General features: G+C 50.6%; 1 protein-coding gene across 3 annotated transcripts; it reads right to left on the reverse strand.

Annotated features, from left to right (window-relative positions):
• Positions 1 to 3,574: 3,574 nt before the first annotated feature.
• GMFG (glia maturation factor gamma) lies at positions 3,575 to 16,948 on the reverse strand. 3 transcript variants are annotated; one of them, XM_008964648.6, is made up of 7 exons: positions 16,739 to 16,948; positions 10,655 to 10,751; positions 10,481 to 10,530; positions 8,302 to 8,351; positions 4,755 to 4,837; positions 4,211 to 4,284; positions 3,575 to 3,772 (listed from the first exon to the last, which is right to left on the reverse strand). In XM_008964648.6, the coding sequence occupies exons 1-7, from the start codon at positions 16,739 to 16,741 to the stop codon at positions 3,701 to 3,703; spliced, it is 429 nt and encodes a 142-aa protein (XP_008962896.1). In that variant the 5' UTR covers positions 16,742 to 16,948; the 3' UTR covers positions 3,575 to 3,700. The 3 variants fall into 3 exon arrangements, with proteins under 3 accessions (XP_008962896.1, XP_003812292.1, XP_034801237.1); XM_003812244.5 differs by lacking the exon at positions 16,739 to 16,948 and adding an exon at positions 11,194 to 11,335; XM_034945346.3 differs by lacking the exon at positions 10,655 to 10,751 and having other exon boundaries at positions 16,739 to 16,942.
• Between the last annotated feature and the right edge of the window lie 295 nt (positions 16,949 to 17,243).

Here is a 17,243-nt window from a genome sequence, read left to right on the forward strand (position 1 = left end):
GTATAAATATATATATAGATATACATATAATACACACACACACATATATATATAATTATTTCAACTTGGCTGCATGTTTGAAATGTTTCATAGTAAATGTTAGGGAGTGGGGAAGCAGGACTCTTCTGGCGGCAACAAACAGCCCCACCAGGTGCCACCATTTCTATCTAGCACATCACCTTATTTATTTCCCTTATAGTACTTATCACTCTCTTTATTTTTATTTTAAAAGGAAAAAAGAGATGAGGTCTTGCTGTGTTGCCCAGGTTGGTCTCGAACTCCTGGGCTCAAGCCATCCTCCTGCCTTGGCCTCCCAAAGTGCTGGGATTACAGGCGTGAACCACTGCGCCTGGCTCTTGTCACCCTCTTATTTTGTTTACTTGTTTACCTATTTATTGTTATTTATTTACTGTCTAGTCATTGAAATGTAAGCCTCCCAAGGGAAGTGGCACGGACACCAACATCCTCCAGTGCCCAGAATAGTGACTGCCACCCAGGAACTCAGTAAACGTGCTTTTCTTAAAGACAGGGTCTCCCTCTGTCACCCAGGCTGGAGTGCAGTGGCGTGATCATGGCTCACTGCAGCCTCGACCTCCCCAGGCTCAGGTGATCCTCCCACTTCAGCCTCCCAACTACAGGCACGCACCCCCACACCCAGCTAATTTTTTATTTTTTGTAGAGAAGCGGTCTCATTATGTTGTCCAGGCTGGTCACACACTCTCGGCCTCTAAGATTTCCAGCCTCGGCCCCCCAAAATGTAGGGATTACAAGGTGTGAGCCACTGCACCTAGACAACATGTGTTCTTTTTATTTATTTTCTTTTTATTTATTTATGTATTTGTTTATTTTGGACACGGAGTTTTGCTCTTGTTGTCCAGGCTGGAGTGCAATGGAGCGATCTCGGCTCACTGCAACCTCTGCCTCTCCGGCTCAAGTGAATTCTCCGGCCTCAGCCTCCCGAGTAGCTGGGATTACAGGCACGTACCACCACGCCCAGCTATTTTTTTGTATTTTTAGTAGAGATGGGGTTTCACCATGTTGACCAGGCTGGTCTCGAACTCCTGACCTTAGGTGATCCTCTGGGATTGCAGACGTGAGCCACCGTGCCTGGCCCAACATGTGTTCTCAAGTGCGTCTTGGGAGAGGACTGGGGAGCTAGTCTGGCTCCAGACTCAGTTCAGGGACCACAGGAAGGAATAAATACGACCTCTTAGCCCAGGTTCCCTAGAAGAAAAGGGTATGCCCAGCAGCTGGAGAATGTCTCATAAGGTAAGGGAATGTGTGAGTTGGCCTGAAAAACGGGCAACAGGTTGAACTAGACATCTTAATTGTTTCCCTGGAGCCCTAATTCCTGCCCCAAACCTAATACAGACCCTCTACCAATCCCATTCTTCTGGCCCCGCCCCAAGCCTAGGCCCCACCCCCAGACTCTTAGGCCCTGCCCCAAAGCAAAAACTCCAGCCCTTTTAAAGCTAAGCAATGCCCATTCCGGCCCTTTCAAGGTTAGGAAGTCCCCCAAGTCTAGGGCACCGACTCAAAACTTAGGGAGCTTGGATCTGTGGGCGTTTATAGGATAGGTTGGTGGAACTAGAGGAGGCGGTCCCCAGTTTGTACTGCCTCTCCAGGGAATCTCCCCAAACCCGAAGACACGTCCCATTGTGCTGACTCCTCATTGGATGGTGCAGTCTGTTCTGGCCTCTCTGATTGGTCCTTCCACAATCCCTAGCTGTACTCTCTCTGCATTGGACTGCGCCTGTGAGCCACCCTTTCTGATTGGCCCCTGCTTTCCCATGCTTTGCTCCTGATCGGGCAAGTCCTTGTGCATGGCTCTTTCTAATTGGACCGTTTGTAATCACAAGCCTGGATGAAACAGAAGTTCCACTATGGAGGGTGGGAGTACCACCAAGGAGGACGAGGAGGAGGAGGAGGGGGAGGGGGAGGGGGAGAGGGAAGGGGAGGGGAGTGGGAGGGGAGGGGGGAGGAGGAGGAGGTTCCCTAAGTCTCTTGCCTAAGAGAGGGTGTGGCCATTGACCCCCAAGATAGCCTGGGGTTAAAGAGTTCTAACTGTACAGACCACAGGTGCCTTTGGCTTCTATGCCTCAGGTTTTTATCGTCTTTAAGTTGGAGAGAATAATAGTACCTTTTTCACGAGGTATTGCAATAATTAAATAAGCTAATGCCTATAAACTGCTTATAGAAGTACCTGGTACATAGGAAGCCCTCAAGAGGAGGGTCAGCTATTAGTATTCATTTGATCATGTAAGTGCATGACCTTGGATGAGTCCCTCTGCCTCTCTGACCTCTGCAGGCCAGGAGTTCCTTGTCCATTTAATTGAATGACCCCTCTTGTCTCCAGTCCTCCTCCCTCTCCATCTCCTGCCTTCAGGGACTGGGCCTGTGATCAGAGGGAGGGACAGAGAGATAGGGACAGGAAAACAGCACTAGTGGAGGGCAGAGGAGCTCAACCTAACCCTCCAGAGAATTTAGGGCAGGGTGAATTTTCTCTATGGACCAGTGTAGAGTGATTCTATCCCGAATCCCTCATGCAAAGGACTTGCCCTGATTGGGGGTGAGCGGGCAAGAGATAGGGTAGAGTGGGGTGGTAAGAGGATGGTGTGTTAAGGCTGGGAGGGCTTGGAGCTGGGCTTTTGGGACCCTATCCCCGGAAACACCAAGGTTGGGGGAACGGGCAGCCCAGGCCCAAGGTCACTATGTCTTTGTTACCATGGCAACAGCCACCTCTCTACCGGGAACCTGAAAAGGGGTGGGGGGAGGGAGTTCCCACGTCCCTGAAACCGGGGACAGAGAGGGGAACAATTAGAAACATGGAAGAGAAGCAGAGAGACAGAAAGGGTGTGATTCATCTCTGTGAAGACCTGCCCATCTCGGAATTCTCAGAGCCCAGTACATTGTGGGTACTTAATCAATGTCCCTCAGAGACAGACGCAGAAAGCCTGAGAAAGTTCGATGTCCAGAGATGCCAGAAAAAAGAAAAGAAGAATCTTCAGATGGGGGCAAGTGTCCCTTCCCTGTCTCCTCAATCTCACACCCCTGGGAGTCCACCGAGGGCCCAGGATCGACTTCAGCTTCCCCAGCCCTGGGTGTTCAGGCCTACCTGACCGTACAAACCACTCACCCCCCAGCAGCTCCTGAGATCCTGAAGCAATTACGTTCAAACCTCTTCCGCCTTTAAATTCTTCCTATCTAAGGGCTCAGCTGAGAAAAGTCGCATTCGGTGATGCCTCCTACCCCCCAGAGGTGGGGAGTGGGGGAGGAAACGGGCACTTTGCCTCCTTTATTCTCAGGGGTCCTTGTTCCCCTTGGGAGTGACCGCTCTGTAGATCCAGATATTTCCCCAATACCTCCAGGAGACCCAGGCCTCGCCCATCCGTCCCCTACCCCCCAAGGAAATCCTTCAGGCCCTTCCCTTTCTTTCTAAGAAAGAGGTATCCTCCTTCCCTCCCGGGACCCAGCTCGCATTCCTCTAGGTCAGCCCGCCCCCTGCTGGCCCAAGCCTCGTACTGCAGGAACCGTCAGCTAGAGCCCAGATGAGAGGCAGAAACTGAGTCCAAACTGAGGATCTCCGAGTTTTTGCATTTTAAAATTTATTTAAAGTCTTGGTTGTTCAGGTCCTAGGGGTTCCAAGTCCCCAGTCACCTTGAGGACTCAGACATCAGGAATTCAGTCCCCAGCCCAGAGATCAACGAAAGAAAGACAACTTTTCTTGGAGCCAGGCCTCGGTGAGGTCATCAGTGGTGCGGATTTCAAACACCTGGGCAGAGAGAGGTCTTGGCATTATGATCTACTCAAGCACTGAGACAGTGGCTGGGCACGGTGGCTCACCTGTAAGAGAGCACTTTGGGAGGCTGAGGTGGGTGGATCACTTAAGGTCAGGAGTTCGAGACCAGCCTGGCCAATATGGTGAAACCCTGACTCTACTAAAAATACAAAAATTAGCCAAGTGTGGTGGCGTGTGCCTGTCGTCCCACTATTTGGGAGGCTGAGGCAGGAGAATTGCTTGAACCCAGGAGGAGGAGGTTGCAGTGAGCCGAGGTTGTGCCACTGCACTCCAGCCTGGATGACAGAGCGAGACCCAGTTCTTTTTAAAACAAAAACCACTGAGACAGTGAGGACTCTAGTCCCTCTTCCCTCAGACCCAGGACCCACACCACCTCTCCCTAACACTCTGGAGCCCCATCCCAGTCTGAACCTTTGTGAGCTCTGCTGTCTGCACCAGCCTGTTTTTACTCCCTGCATACATCATCTGTTGTTCCGGCTTGCAGCCTGCGTGGAAAAGAGGAGAAAGGCACATCAGTGGGGACCCAGGCGTGTTCTCTAAAGCTCTAGTAATGTCCTGAAGGCCCCGCAGTTTTCCAAGGGTTCTAGGAGCTCTTCTAAGGAGGTCCCTGCACTGTACTCAGTTTCTAGGTTGGCTTGGGGGCTTCAAGTTATTCTGAGGGTCTCTGGAGATGATTTAGGGGCCAGACGGGGATTTCTAGGTGAAAGGAAAAGGTGGGTTGGCTTAGGCCCCAGGACTGAGAACGGGTGGGCTCTTGGTGAATCTGAGCCCCCACCTCCACTTCACTGCCCTCCCACATCATGCGTGCGACACACACACATCCTCACCCAGTCACACACAGGCTGTCACATGCTCACACTCTTACACAAGTGCCTGCACACATTCGCATTTACACACAAACACACACACACAGAATCGAAGACCCTCTCCTGAGGACAGTAGAGCTGTGTCTCACCCACAGGGCTGGAGAAGATGAAACACAAAGGGTAGGACACTCGGCCATCGTCATGCACGTACTTGTAGCTGTAAACCACGAACCTACCGTGAAAGGGAATTGAAAATCAGGACTCTGGCCTGCAGCCCAGGCTTAACAGCCATTACCTGAGTCCACAGCCTTGAAATGTTGGCTGAGTCTGAGAACCCAGGGTTGATGTCTGGGACTCAGGGTACTGACCTCAAACACAACAAATGATTAAAAAATAATCATAGGGCCGGGCGCAGGACTCACACCTATAATCCCAGCACTTTGGGAGGCCGAGGTGGGTGGATCACCTGAGATCAGGAGTTCGAGACCAGCCTGGCCAACATGGTGAAACCTCATCTCTACTAAAAATACAAAAATTAGCCGGGAGTAGTGGTGGGCGCCTGTAATCCCAGCTAGTCAGGAGGCTGAGGCAGGAGAATCGCTTGAACTCAGGAGGCAGAGGTTGCAGTGAGCCAAGATCACGCCATTGCACTCCAGCATGGGTGACAAAAGTGGAACTCCATCTCAAATAATAATAATAATGATAGTGCTCATTTGACTCACAATTACTTTATAATATAGGTGCTATTAATTAATATCCCCATCGTATAGATGAGAAAACTGAGGCCCAAAGTCACTTGCCTAAGGTTCTACAGATAGGGGAGAGATTTGAACCTGGGAAAGTGAATGCCAGCGTGTAAGTTCTCACCCCCTATGCAATTCTGTCCAGTGCACTTGAACCCCAGTGCACTGTGACCAGTGATGGCTACAGAATCATCCAAGCCCGGTATAAAATGAAAATGTGGGGCATCTAGTTCAAGAAGCAGGAAAATTGTTTTCCTTTCTTTTGTAGTCTCTCTCTAGACTGATCATCGTCTTTTTTTTTACTATTATTAGAGACAGGGCCTCACTCTGTTGCCCAGGCTGGAGTGCAATGGTGCGATCCTAGCTCACTGCAGTCTTGAACTCCTGGGCTCAAGCAATCCTCCTGTCTCAGCCTCCAGAGTAGCTGGGAGTATAGGTGCACACCACCGTGCCCAGCTAATTTTTTTTTTTTTTTTTTTGAGACAGGGTCTCACTTTGTCACCCAGGTTGGAGTACAGGGACGTGGTCTCAGCTCATTGCAGCCTCGACCTCCCAGGTTCAGGTGATCCTCCTGCCTCAGCCCCCCAAGTAGCTGAGATTACAGGGGCGTGCCACCACATCCAGCTAATGTTTTTTGTGTTTTTTGCAGAGACAGAGTTTCACCATGTTGCCCAGGCTGGTCTCGAACTCCTGAGCTCAAGTGATCTGTCCACCTCAGCCTCCCAAAGTGCTGGGATTACAGGCATGAGCCACTGCACCTGGCCTTTTTAAAAAAAATTTTAGTAGAAATGGGGGTCTTATTATGTTGCCCAGGCTGGTCTTGAACTCCTGGCCACAAGCAGTACTCCCACCTCAGACTCCCAAAGTGCTGAGATTACAGGTGTGAGCCACTGCGATCAGCCTGTCTTTTTTAGTTTGCTATTTAAAGTCGTGCTCCCTCGGGCATGAGGATATGCGCAGGCAGAGTGCAGATGCTCACAGGAACACCCTGTAACTTGTCAGGCAAGGGGTGCCTTCTGGACCCTGACCCTCCCTACACCAGCAGGAAACCCAAGGACAGCAGTGGTCACTGGGTGGGTGCAGAGAGTGGGTGGCTGAGAACCTGTTCGGGGAGGCAGCCAGGTGGTGGACTGCCTGTGAACCTAGCTCCAAACCCCAGCACATTTGTGTGAAGTCCATTGTCCCATCTGACTTCATACAAAACAGAAATTCAAAGATAAAACTATAAAGAAGGTGACCGTTAACCCCCACATGTGAGGCCCCCTCCTGGGTGCGGGGCCCTGTGCAATTATCATATGCCCATGAAGCTGGTCCTTGTTGAGTCCTACAGCCTGGATTGAGGATCAAAATCCTAGAGACCCAAAATGAATTCAGTCAAGATGAAAAATCTTAGCAGACCAGTTTTCACAGAAATAGTCAAAGAGCTCTTCCACCAAAAAAAGCACCAGGCTCATGAGACTTCGCCCAGGATTCTACCTGATAGTTAAAAGTCGAGTCATTCCTTTAGCAGGGTGCAGTGGCAGTGCCTGTAGTCCCAGTTACTTGGGAGGCTGAGGCAGGAGGATGGCTTGAGCCCAGGAGTTAGAGGCTACAGTGAGCCAGGATCACAGCACTGCCCAATAGCCTGGGTGACACAGTGAGACCCTGTCTCTAAAAATTTTTTTAATAAAATAACAATAATAATAATTAATTTGTTTGCTACCTAAAGTGTTCCCAAACATTGAAAAAGAAGGAAAATTTCTTTTTTTGTTTTTTTGAGACAGGGTCTTGCTCTGTCACCCAGGCTGGAGTACAGGGGTGCTATCTTGGCTCACTTGCAGCCTCAGCTTCCTGAACTCAACTGACCCCCGACATCAGCCTCCCAAGTAGCTGGAACCACAGGCACATGCCACCATGCCTGGCTAATTTTTTTTTTTTTAATAGAGACAAGGTCCTCCACCAGGCGCGGTGGCTCACGCCTGTAATCCCAGCACTTTGGGAGGCCGAAGCAGGGATCACCTGAGGTTAGGAGTTCGAGACCAGCCTGACCAACATGTCTCTACTAAAAATACAAAAATTATCCAGACATGGTGGTGGGCCCCTGTAATCCCAGCTACTCAGGAGGCTGAGGCCAGAGAATCGCTTGAACCCAGGAGGCGGAGGTTGCAGTGAGTCAAGATCGCGCCACTGCACTCCAACCTGGGCAACAGAGCGAGACTCTGTCTCTAACAACAACAACAAAAAAAAATAGAGACAAGGTCTTGCTATGTTGCCCAGGCTAGTCTCGAACTCCTGGCCTCAGGTGATCCTCTCACCTCAGGCTCCCAATGGGCTGGGATTACAGGTGGGAGTCACAGTACCTGGCCAAAATTTCATTTTTAAAAAATGATGCCAGCGTAATGTTGAAACAAAAACTCAACAAAGTTTGTACAAAAAAAAAAAAAGACTCTAAACCGGTATCATAAATAAATAATCGGTGTAAAATTCTGCAATAAAATATTGCTATACAAACAAAAAGTTCTAGAGTATGAACTCTTGGCCTCAAACACAGATTCTTCTTTTTTTTTTTTTTTTGAGATAGAGTCTCGCTGTGTCACCCAGGCTGGAGTGCAGTGGTGCGATCTCAGCTCACTGCAGCCTCTGCCTGCCAGGTTCAAGCGATTCTCGTGCCTCAGCCTCCCAAGTAGCTGGGATTACAGTCACATGCCACCATGCCCAGTTAATTTTTGTATTTTTAGTAGAGACGGGATTTCACCATGTTGGTCAGGCTAGTCTTGAACTCCTGACCTCAAGTGATCCACCCTCCTCGACCTCCCAAAGTGCTGGGATTACAGGGATGAGCCACCTCACTCGGCCAAACACAGAGATTCAAAGTCCATGAATAGGGCTGGAACTCCAGCAGTCCCTTAGCCTATACCTCCAACATCACCCCTACCCTCATGGCCTGATCCAACCCTTTCTTCCCCCAGGATACCTGGGCTGTCTCTCCGGCAACTCCATTTTGAGCTCCTCTGGGGAAATGTTCTGAGGCAAGAAAACAGAAGAAAAGACAAAGAATGAGGCAGGGCGCAGTGGCTCACACCTGTAATCCCAGCACTTTGGGAGGCCGAGGCAGGTGGATCACAAGGTCAGGAAATCATTGAGACCATCCTGGCTAACAGGGTGAAACCCGTCTCTACTAAAAATACAGAAAATTAGCCAGGCATGGTGGCACGCACCTGTAGTCCCAGCTACTCGAGAGGCTGAGGCAGGAGAATTGCTTGAATCAGGGATGCAGAGGTTGCAGTGAGCCGAGATCGCGCCACTGCACTCCAGCCTGGGAGACAGAGTGAGACTCCATTTCCAACAAAAAAATTAGCCAGGCGTGTTCGGGAGGCTGAGGCAGGAGAATTGCTTGAACCCGGGAGGCGGAGGTTGCAGTGAATCAAGATTGTGCCATAGCACTCCAGCCTGAGCAAAAAAGATCGAAACTCCATCTCAAAAAAAAAAAAAAAAAAAGAATGACCACCTTTAGGTGAGCACTTACCATGTGCCAAGGCATCATTCTATGAAACACACATGGATTAATTCATGCAACTATCCCGTAAGTCTGTGGGGTAGGTCCCATCATTATGCCCACTATACAGCTGAGAAAACTGAGGCCCAGAGGTGTTAAGGCATTTGCCCAAGATTGCACAGATAGAAAGCAGCAGAGTTGAGATTTGAATCTGGGTTCGAATCATAACTGCTTCACTATACTGCCTTTCAGAGGGCCTGAGAGAGCCCCAGCCCCCAGTCTCCATGGATTCCCTTATAAATCCTTATCGCAACACTAGAGAAATAAGCCTTATTATCATTCTTGTTATTGATAAAGACAGTGAGGCCACCAGGGGGTGAGGTCTACCCCCCTTTTTCTTTTTTTGTAGAGATGGAGTCTTTTTTTTTTTTTTTTTTGAGACAGAGTCTGTCGCCCAGGCTGGAGTGCAGTGGCACGATCTTGGCTCACTGCAAGCTCCGCCTCCTGGGTTCACGCCATTCTCCTGCCTCAGCCTCCCGAGTAGCTGGGACTACAGGCACCCGCCACCACACCCAGCTAATTTTTTGAATTTTTAGTAGAGACGGGGTTTCACCATGTTAGCCAGGATGGTCTCGATCTCCTGACCTTGTGATCCGCCCGCCTCAGCCTCCCAAAGTGCTGAGATTACAGGCGTGAGCCACCGCGCCCAGCCGAGATGGGGTCTTGCTTTGTTGCCCAGGTTGGTCTCAAAACTCCCAGCCTCAAGCAACCCTCCCACCTCAGCCTCCTGTGTAGCTGAGATCACAGGTGCACACCACTGTGCTTGGCTAATTTTTGTATTTTTAGTAGAGTTAGGGTGTTACCATGTTGCCCAGGCTGGTCTTAAACTCCTGGGCTCAAGTGATCCTCCTGCCTCAGCCTCACAAAGCGCTGGGATTACAGGCATGAGCCACCATGCCTGGCTAGCTTTTTAACTTATATGGAAACTCTTTAATTTAAATGCCAATAAAGCATTATTATCATCATTATTAAGATCATCATCACCTTATTGAGCATATACTAAGTGCCAGGCCTTGTTCTAAACCCATTACAAGAATTAAATCACTGGATGTAAAAACAAGCCTATGAGATAAGTACTATTCTCCCCATTTCACAGATGAGGAAATAGAGACACAAACAGGCAAAGTCTCTTGCTGGGGGTCATGAGTGAGCTAGAACTTGATCTCCAGGGTTTTTTGTTTTTTTGTTTTTTGTTTTTGTTTTTGAGACAGAGTCTTGCTCTGTGGTTCAGACTGAAGTGTAGTGGCACAATCTCGGCTCGCTACGGCCTCCATCTCCCGGGTTCCAGCGATTCTCCTGCCTCGGCCTCCCAAGTAGCTGTGATTACAGGTGCCCACCACCATGCCTAGCTAACTTTTTATATTTTTAGTACAGACGGGGTTTCACCATGTTTGCCAGGCTGGTCTTGAACTCCCCACCTCAGGTGATCCACCTGCCTCAGCCTCCCAAAGTGCTGGGATTACAGGCATGAGCCACCGTGCTCGGCCAATCTCCAGGTCTTTCTACCCCCATGCCAGGCTCTTCGTATCAGTTCCCACCACTTGGTTCTCCCAGTCTCACCCTGTACCTCCCAGTCCCAATCACCCCAGCCCATCACCTGAAATTCTTCCTCCAGCACCACCATCTGCCGGTCTTTGTCCACCTTCACTGGGGAGGGGTGGCACACAGGGATTAGACACTCCCCCTGATCCATGGGGGACACAAGCCCAGCCCTCCCTATCTGCCCTCACCACCGCCCTCCCATCCTTCCGTGGGGGAAGATGTCACTCACTTATGATGGCTGCATTGTCTGTCTCTTTTCGGAAGCGGAATTTCCTCAGCTTTTCTGTTAGCTCTGGGTCTACCTCGCACACCACCAGGGAGTCAGACTGCCGGAGGGACCCAGGAAGAGCTGAAATGGCCTGGCCTCAGCCCTCACCCCTTCCCCAAACCTGTTTCTCCATCCACTAATGAAGAGGAGCATCGCGCCGGCCCATCTGATGCCTTTGTGAACATTGAGAAAAGGCACCCTTCCCACAGAGTAGATACCCCTCACCAGGGCGCTCAGCTTGGGGGGCGGAGCAGAGGCTGGGTTCCCGCCTTCTCCACGGGGACTCTTGGGGGACACTCAAGGAGGTGCAGAGATCCACTTCCTGAGCCTAAACCCAGAGCCACTGTCTCTCTGTTCTTCCAGCCAGGCTGTTCACCACAGTTGGGTCCCCTTCCCGGCCCGTGACCTCCATCCCATAGCCTGACCTTCGCCCAGGTGTCCTCCAAGCCCCAGCCCCAACCCCAGCCCCAGCTCTTCCCATAGGACCCCTGGCCCCTGACCATGATTGTTCTGTCCACAGGCCTTTTCTTTTCTCAGTTCCGCTGTCTTCTAGGCGTGGGGACCGGGGCTGTGGGGGGGCGGGCTGTGCAGTAGGAGGAAGGTTTCATCCAACACCACATCCTGTTTATGCCCTTTCTGGGACAACTGTCACAGAGGGCTCCTCCCCCTCCTTCCTTCCCCTCATCTGCCAGGACCTGTCAGGAAATCGCTCAGACCAGGGTTCGAAAGCTTCCTTGCTGTGTGACCCTAGCTAAGTAACTTCACCCCTCTGATTTGAGATTGTGGTGAGGATATAAATAGCTTCACATCGGCCGGGCATGGTGGCTCACACCTGTAATGCCAGCACTTTGGGAGGCCGAGGCGGGCGGATCACCTGAGGTCAGGAGTTGTAGACCAGCCTGACCAACATGGCAAAACCCCATCTCTACTAAAAATACAAAATATTAGCCTGGCATGGTGGTGCACACCTGTAATCCCAGCTACTCGGGAGTCTGAGGCACAAGAATTGCTTGAATCCGAGCAGCAGAGGTTGCAGTGAGCCAAGATCACATCATTGCACTCTATCCCAGGCAATAAAAATAAATAAAAATAAATAAATAAATAGCTTCACATAGCTGCCAGCACGGCAGACACAATAGGTACTAAAAACAAACTATTTTGCTCCTCCCCTCCTCCAGGTGGCCTTCCTAGATTTACCCCCATCTGGGATATTTGAATTGCAGGGCTGGAAAAGGGGAGTTTAGTCTTTTGCTGGTCAGACTGACGCCCATTATGTCAATGGCAAAATGGGGACCAGAGGGGCAACCCCACAGTGCCTGGGTAATGGTGACTTTTTTCCTGCACTTTTTCAACCTCACTAGCCTTGCAATGACCTATGAGGCCCTACAACAAGGGAGTTCAATCCTGTCAGACCGGTACCCACTTTTTTTTTTTTTGAGACAGGGTCTCACTCTGTCGCCCAGGCTGGAGTGCAGTGGTGCGATCTCAGCTCACTGCAACCTCCGCCTCCCAGGTTCAAGCCATTCTTCGGCCTCAGCCTCCCAAGTAGCTGGGACTACAGGCACGTGCCACTACGCCCGGCTAATTTTTGTATTTTTAGTAGAGACGGGGTTTCACCATGTTGGCCATGTTGGTCTCGAACTCCTGACCTCAAATGATTCACCTGCCTCAGCCTCCGAAAGTGCTGGGATTCCAGGTGTGAGCCACTGTGAGCCACCGTGCCCGGCTATTTTTTTTATTGAGTATTTTTGCACTGCCCCCTTTTCCCATCCCGAAATAAAATTCCTAGATAATATAACCTACTTACACACATAAATTAAAAAAAAATCAATATAATGTCCTGACTGTCATATAAAGAAGAAATAAAAGGAATGTAGTTCACACAAAAACCATATGTATTTCAGTGAGAAGATAAAAGCAAACAAAAGACAATTTTCACAGGGTCCTAGGCCAACTGTGACTGGCCCACTTCCCTCCATGGTGGGCAAACCCCGGACCCTACACTGGACTCTACCCCTTCACCTACATCTCTGCAGCTGTCCTCTCTCTCCCTCTTGTCTCACCAATGTCCCCATGCCTCCTGGATCTTTCTCCTTAGTCTCCATGCAGTGTTACTTCTTCCATCTTAATTTTTTTTCTTTTCTTTTTTTCTTTTATTTTGAGACAGGGTCTCATTCTGTCACCCAGGCTGAAGTGCAGCGGTGTAATCATGGCTCACTGCAGTCTCCAACTCCTGGGCTCAAGCCACCTTCCCACCTTGGCCTCCTAGGTAGCTGGGACTATAGGCACGCAACACCATGCCTGGCCAATTTTACTTTTGATTTTTATAGAGACAGGATCTCGCTATGTGGCCCAGGCTGGCCTCAAACTCCTGGCCTCAAGCGATCCTCCTGCCTCAGCCTCCTGGTGTGCAGGGATTACAGGCGTGAGTCACTGTGTCTGGCCTCTTCCATCTTAAAAACATAAAACTGTATCTCCTGTCCAGCTGCTGCTCACTCATTTCCTTCCCTTTTCTGCAAGATTTCTCAAAAGAGGCTGGGCGTGGTGGCTCATGCCTGTAATCCCAGCACTTTGGGAGGCCAAGGTGGGTGGATCACGAGGTCAGGAGATCGAGACCATCCTGGCTAACAAGGTGAAACCCCATCTCTACTAAAAATACAAAAAATTAGCCGGGCGTGGTGGCAGGTGCCTGTAGTCCCAGTTACTCAGGAGGATGAGGCAGGAGAATGGCATGAACCCAGGAGGCGGAGCTTGCAGTGAGCCGAGATTGCGCCACTGCACTCTAGCCTGGGTGACAGAGTGAGACTCCGTCTCAAAAAAAAAAAAGATTTCTCAAAAGAATAATCTACATTGCTGCCTCCAATTTCTCCTCCCAGTTTTCTCTTCTGCCTTCTCCAATCAGCCTTTCACCCGTATTCCTCTCAGCTGACATGCCCTTGTCAAGGTCACCCATGCACTCCACGGTGCTGGATCTAATGGTCAATTCTCAGTCCTCCTCAGCCACATCTGACACAGCCCATCACTCCCTGTTCCCTGAAACATCGTCTTCATGACACCACACTTGCCTGGTTTTCTTTTTTTCTTTTCCTTTTTTTTTTTTTTTGAGACAGGGGTCTCGCTCTGTCACCCAGGCTGGAGTACAGTGGCACCATCTCAGCTCACTGCAACCTCCGCCTCCTGGGTTCAAGCGATTCTCTCACTTCAGCCTCCCAAGTAGCTGGGATTACAGGCGTGAGCCACCACACCCGGCTAATTTTTTTTTTTTTTCCTTGAGATGGAGTGTCTCTCTGTCACCCAGGCTGGAGTGCAGTGGCACAATCTTGGCTCACTGCAACCTCCACCTCCCAGGTTCAAGCAGTTCTCCTGCCTCAGCCTCATGAGTAGCTGGGATTACAGGTGTGCGCCACCACAACCAGCTAATTTTTGTATTTCTAGTAGAGACGGGGTCTCACCATGTTGGTCAGGCTAGTCTCGAACTCCTGACCTCGTGATCGGCCCGCCTCAGCTTCCCAAAGTGCTGGGATTACAGGCGTGAGCCACCGCGCCTAGCCATATTTTTGTATTTTTAGTAGAGACAGGGTTTTACCATGTTGGCCAGGCTGGTCTCGAACCCTCCCATGGGCCAGACACAGTGGCTCACGCCTGTAATCCCAGCACTTTGGGAGGCCAAGGCAGGAGAATTGCTTGAGACCAGGAGTTCAAGACCAGCCTGGGCAACATAGCAAGACCTTGTCTCTACAAAAAAATTTTAAAAGTAGCCGGGCATGGTGGCATGTGTCTGTAATCCCAGGTACCAGCTACTTGGGAGGCTGAGATTGGGAGGATCACTTGAGCCCAGGAGTTTGAGGCTGCAGTGAGCTAGGATCACACCACTGCACTCCAGCCCAGGTGACAGAGTAAGATCCTATCTCTAAAAACCAAACAGCAGGCCAGGCGCAGTGGCTCACGCCTGTAATCCCAACACTTTGGGAGGCCGAGGCAGGCAGATCACTTGAGTCCAGGAGTTCAAGACCAGCCTGGGCAACATGGTGAAACCCCATCTCTACTAAAAATACAAAACTTAGCCAGGTTTGATGGCATACGGCTGTAGTTCCAGCTACTCCAGAGGCTGAGGCAGGAGAATCACTTGAACCCAGGAGGCAGGGGTTGCAGTGAGCCGAGGTTGCAGTGAGCCGCGATCGCACCACTACAATCCAGTCTGGGCAACAGAGTGAGACCCTGCCACATACACACACACACACACACACACACACACACCAACAATGACTAAAATACTAAGTTATCTGTCACCACCCCTACCCCATTGCCTCTTGGACCTTGTCCTTCACTGCCCTCTTTTGCTCACTCCACTCCAGCAATGCTGGCCCCTTTGTGGTTCTGTGAATGATCCTACTACATGGCCTTTGCACTTGCTGTTTTCTCTTTCTGGAACCCACTTTCTCCTTCATTCCTTCAGATTTCTGTTTCAGTCTCACCTAATGAAAGAGGCCTTTCCCCATGTAAATTAATTCTGGCTGCATCACTCCATTCCCTTAGCTGCTTTCTTGTTATTTATTTGTTTATTTATTTAGAGACATAGTCTCGCTCTGTCACCTGGGCTAGAGTGCAATGGCAAATCTCGGCTTATTGCAACCTCCGCCTCCTGGGTTCAAGTGATTCTCCTGCCTCACCCTCCTGAGTAGCTGGAACTACAGGCACGCATCACTATGCCCAGTTAATTTTTGGCATTTTTAGTAGAGACAGGGTTTTGCCACTTTGGCCAGGCTGGTCTCAAACTCCTGGCCTCAAGTGATCCACCAGCCTCAACCTCCCAAAGTGCTGGGATTACAGGCATGAGTCACCATGCCCAGCCACTGCTTTCTTTTTCTCCTTGGTACTTATCACGAAGTTGGTACTTATCACGAAGTTACACTGTATTTCCTTATTGTTTGTGTCCCCAAGAACTAGAATGTAAGTTTTTTTGTTTTTTTTGTTTTTTTTTTTTTTTGAGACGGAGTTTCACTGTTGTTGCCCAGGCTGGAGTGCAATGGCACGATCTTGGCTCACTGCAACCTCCGCCACCCGGGTTCAAGCGATTCTCTTGCCTCAGCCTCCCAAGTAGCTGGGACTACAGGCATGCTCCACCACGCCCCGCTAATTTTGTATTTTTAGTAGAGATGGGATTTCACCATGTTGGTCAGGCTGGTCTCGAACACCTGCCTCGGCCTCCCAAAATGCTGGGATTACAGGTGTGAGCCACCGCGCTCATCCTATTGTTGTGTTTCTAGCACCTTAAGCAGAGCCTGGCACATATTAGATAATCAAGAAATATTATTGAATGAATTAATGAACCAGCAGTTATTGAGCACAATCATTCTATGCAGTGTGAAGGCTGTTGCTTACATGCAGGAGGTAGTGGATGGGGTTTGTGACATGGCCCCACCCTGGTGAAACGGCCTTTCCTCAAAGCGTCTATAATGCCACACTCTCCTGGTTTTCCTCTCTCTGGCTGCCCTTTGCAATATTCATCGACAGCGTCAATTCCTTTGCTCAAATCCTGCCTCTCTGTTTCAGGGTTCTGTTCAGTCCCTGTCTCCAGTGATCCTTCATACCCTCCCCGGGCTAGACCCCTAACTCCCACAGCCTCAATTACCATCTTTGACGATCCTTAAATCTTGGTCTCCAGCCTCAATTTCTCTCTTAAGCTACAGACCCAGGGTTTGTGCACCTCCTGGACCTCGCTGCTAGGCATCCACATTGCGCTTAGTATCTTCCCAACCTGCTTCTGGCGCCCTGTCTCCCGGCTAGAGGGGCCTGGTCCTAAGCTTTTCTCCCCCTTCCACTCCATAGCCAGCCAGTTTCAGGGCCCGTTCGCTCTGCCTCCAGGGCGTCCCTCCCACCTGCACCTCCTTCCCTCCCCACAGTCCCTCCCTCGTGCAAACCCCCCTCTTTCTTCCCCACCCCCTCCCCCAGCTGCCTCCCTGGACTCCCGATCCCGTTTCATTCCCTCCAATCCGCCCTCCATGTATAAGCCAGAGAGACATCTCTCCAAAACCCCCGACTCACCATGATCCTCCCCGGCTTGAAGCCCTTCACGGCTCCCTAGTGCCCTCGGGACAAGTCCAAACTCCCTCAAGTGGCCAAACAACTGGCCTCTGCTCGTTCCTCACCCCTCCCTGTCTTCAACTCGACCCTCCATCCCGACTGCCTCTCTAAGTGCCTGTAACAAGCCAGATCTCTGTCACCGAGAGCCTTCTGAACACAGGTCCCTCTGATTAGTTCACCCGGACCCAATACATTTTGTGGAACGCACAGATCACAACCAAAGTCACAGCAACAACTCCCGTTTATTGACGGCCTCCTTGATCCTTAGCGCTTTCTGTGCATTCTCTTCCCACCCTAAAGGCTAGATCTCGCCTCGCCATTCCCATCGGAGAGAGCAAGCGGCAAGGCTGAGAACAGCGCGATGAGAAAGCCGAGCGCCCAGAAGCCCGAGTGCAGACGGCCACCGAGGACAGCCTTGGGTGAGGCGGGCCACCCAAGGGGCGGGGAAGAGGAGGCCTGGAACGCC

Source organism: Pan paniscus, chromosome 20 (genome assembly GCF_029289425.2).
Source record: "Pan paniscus chromosome 20, NHGRI_mPanPan1-v2.0_pri, whole genome shotgun sequence".
NCBI classification, from domain to species: Eukaryota; Metazoa; Chordata; class Mammalia; order Primates; family Hominidae; genus Pan; species Pan paniscus.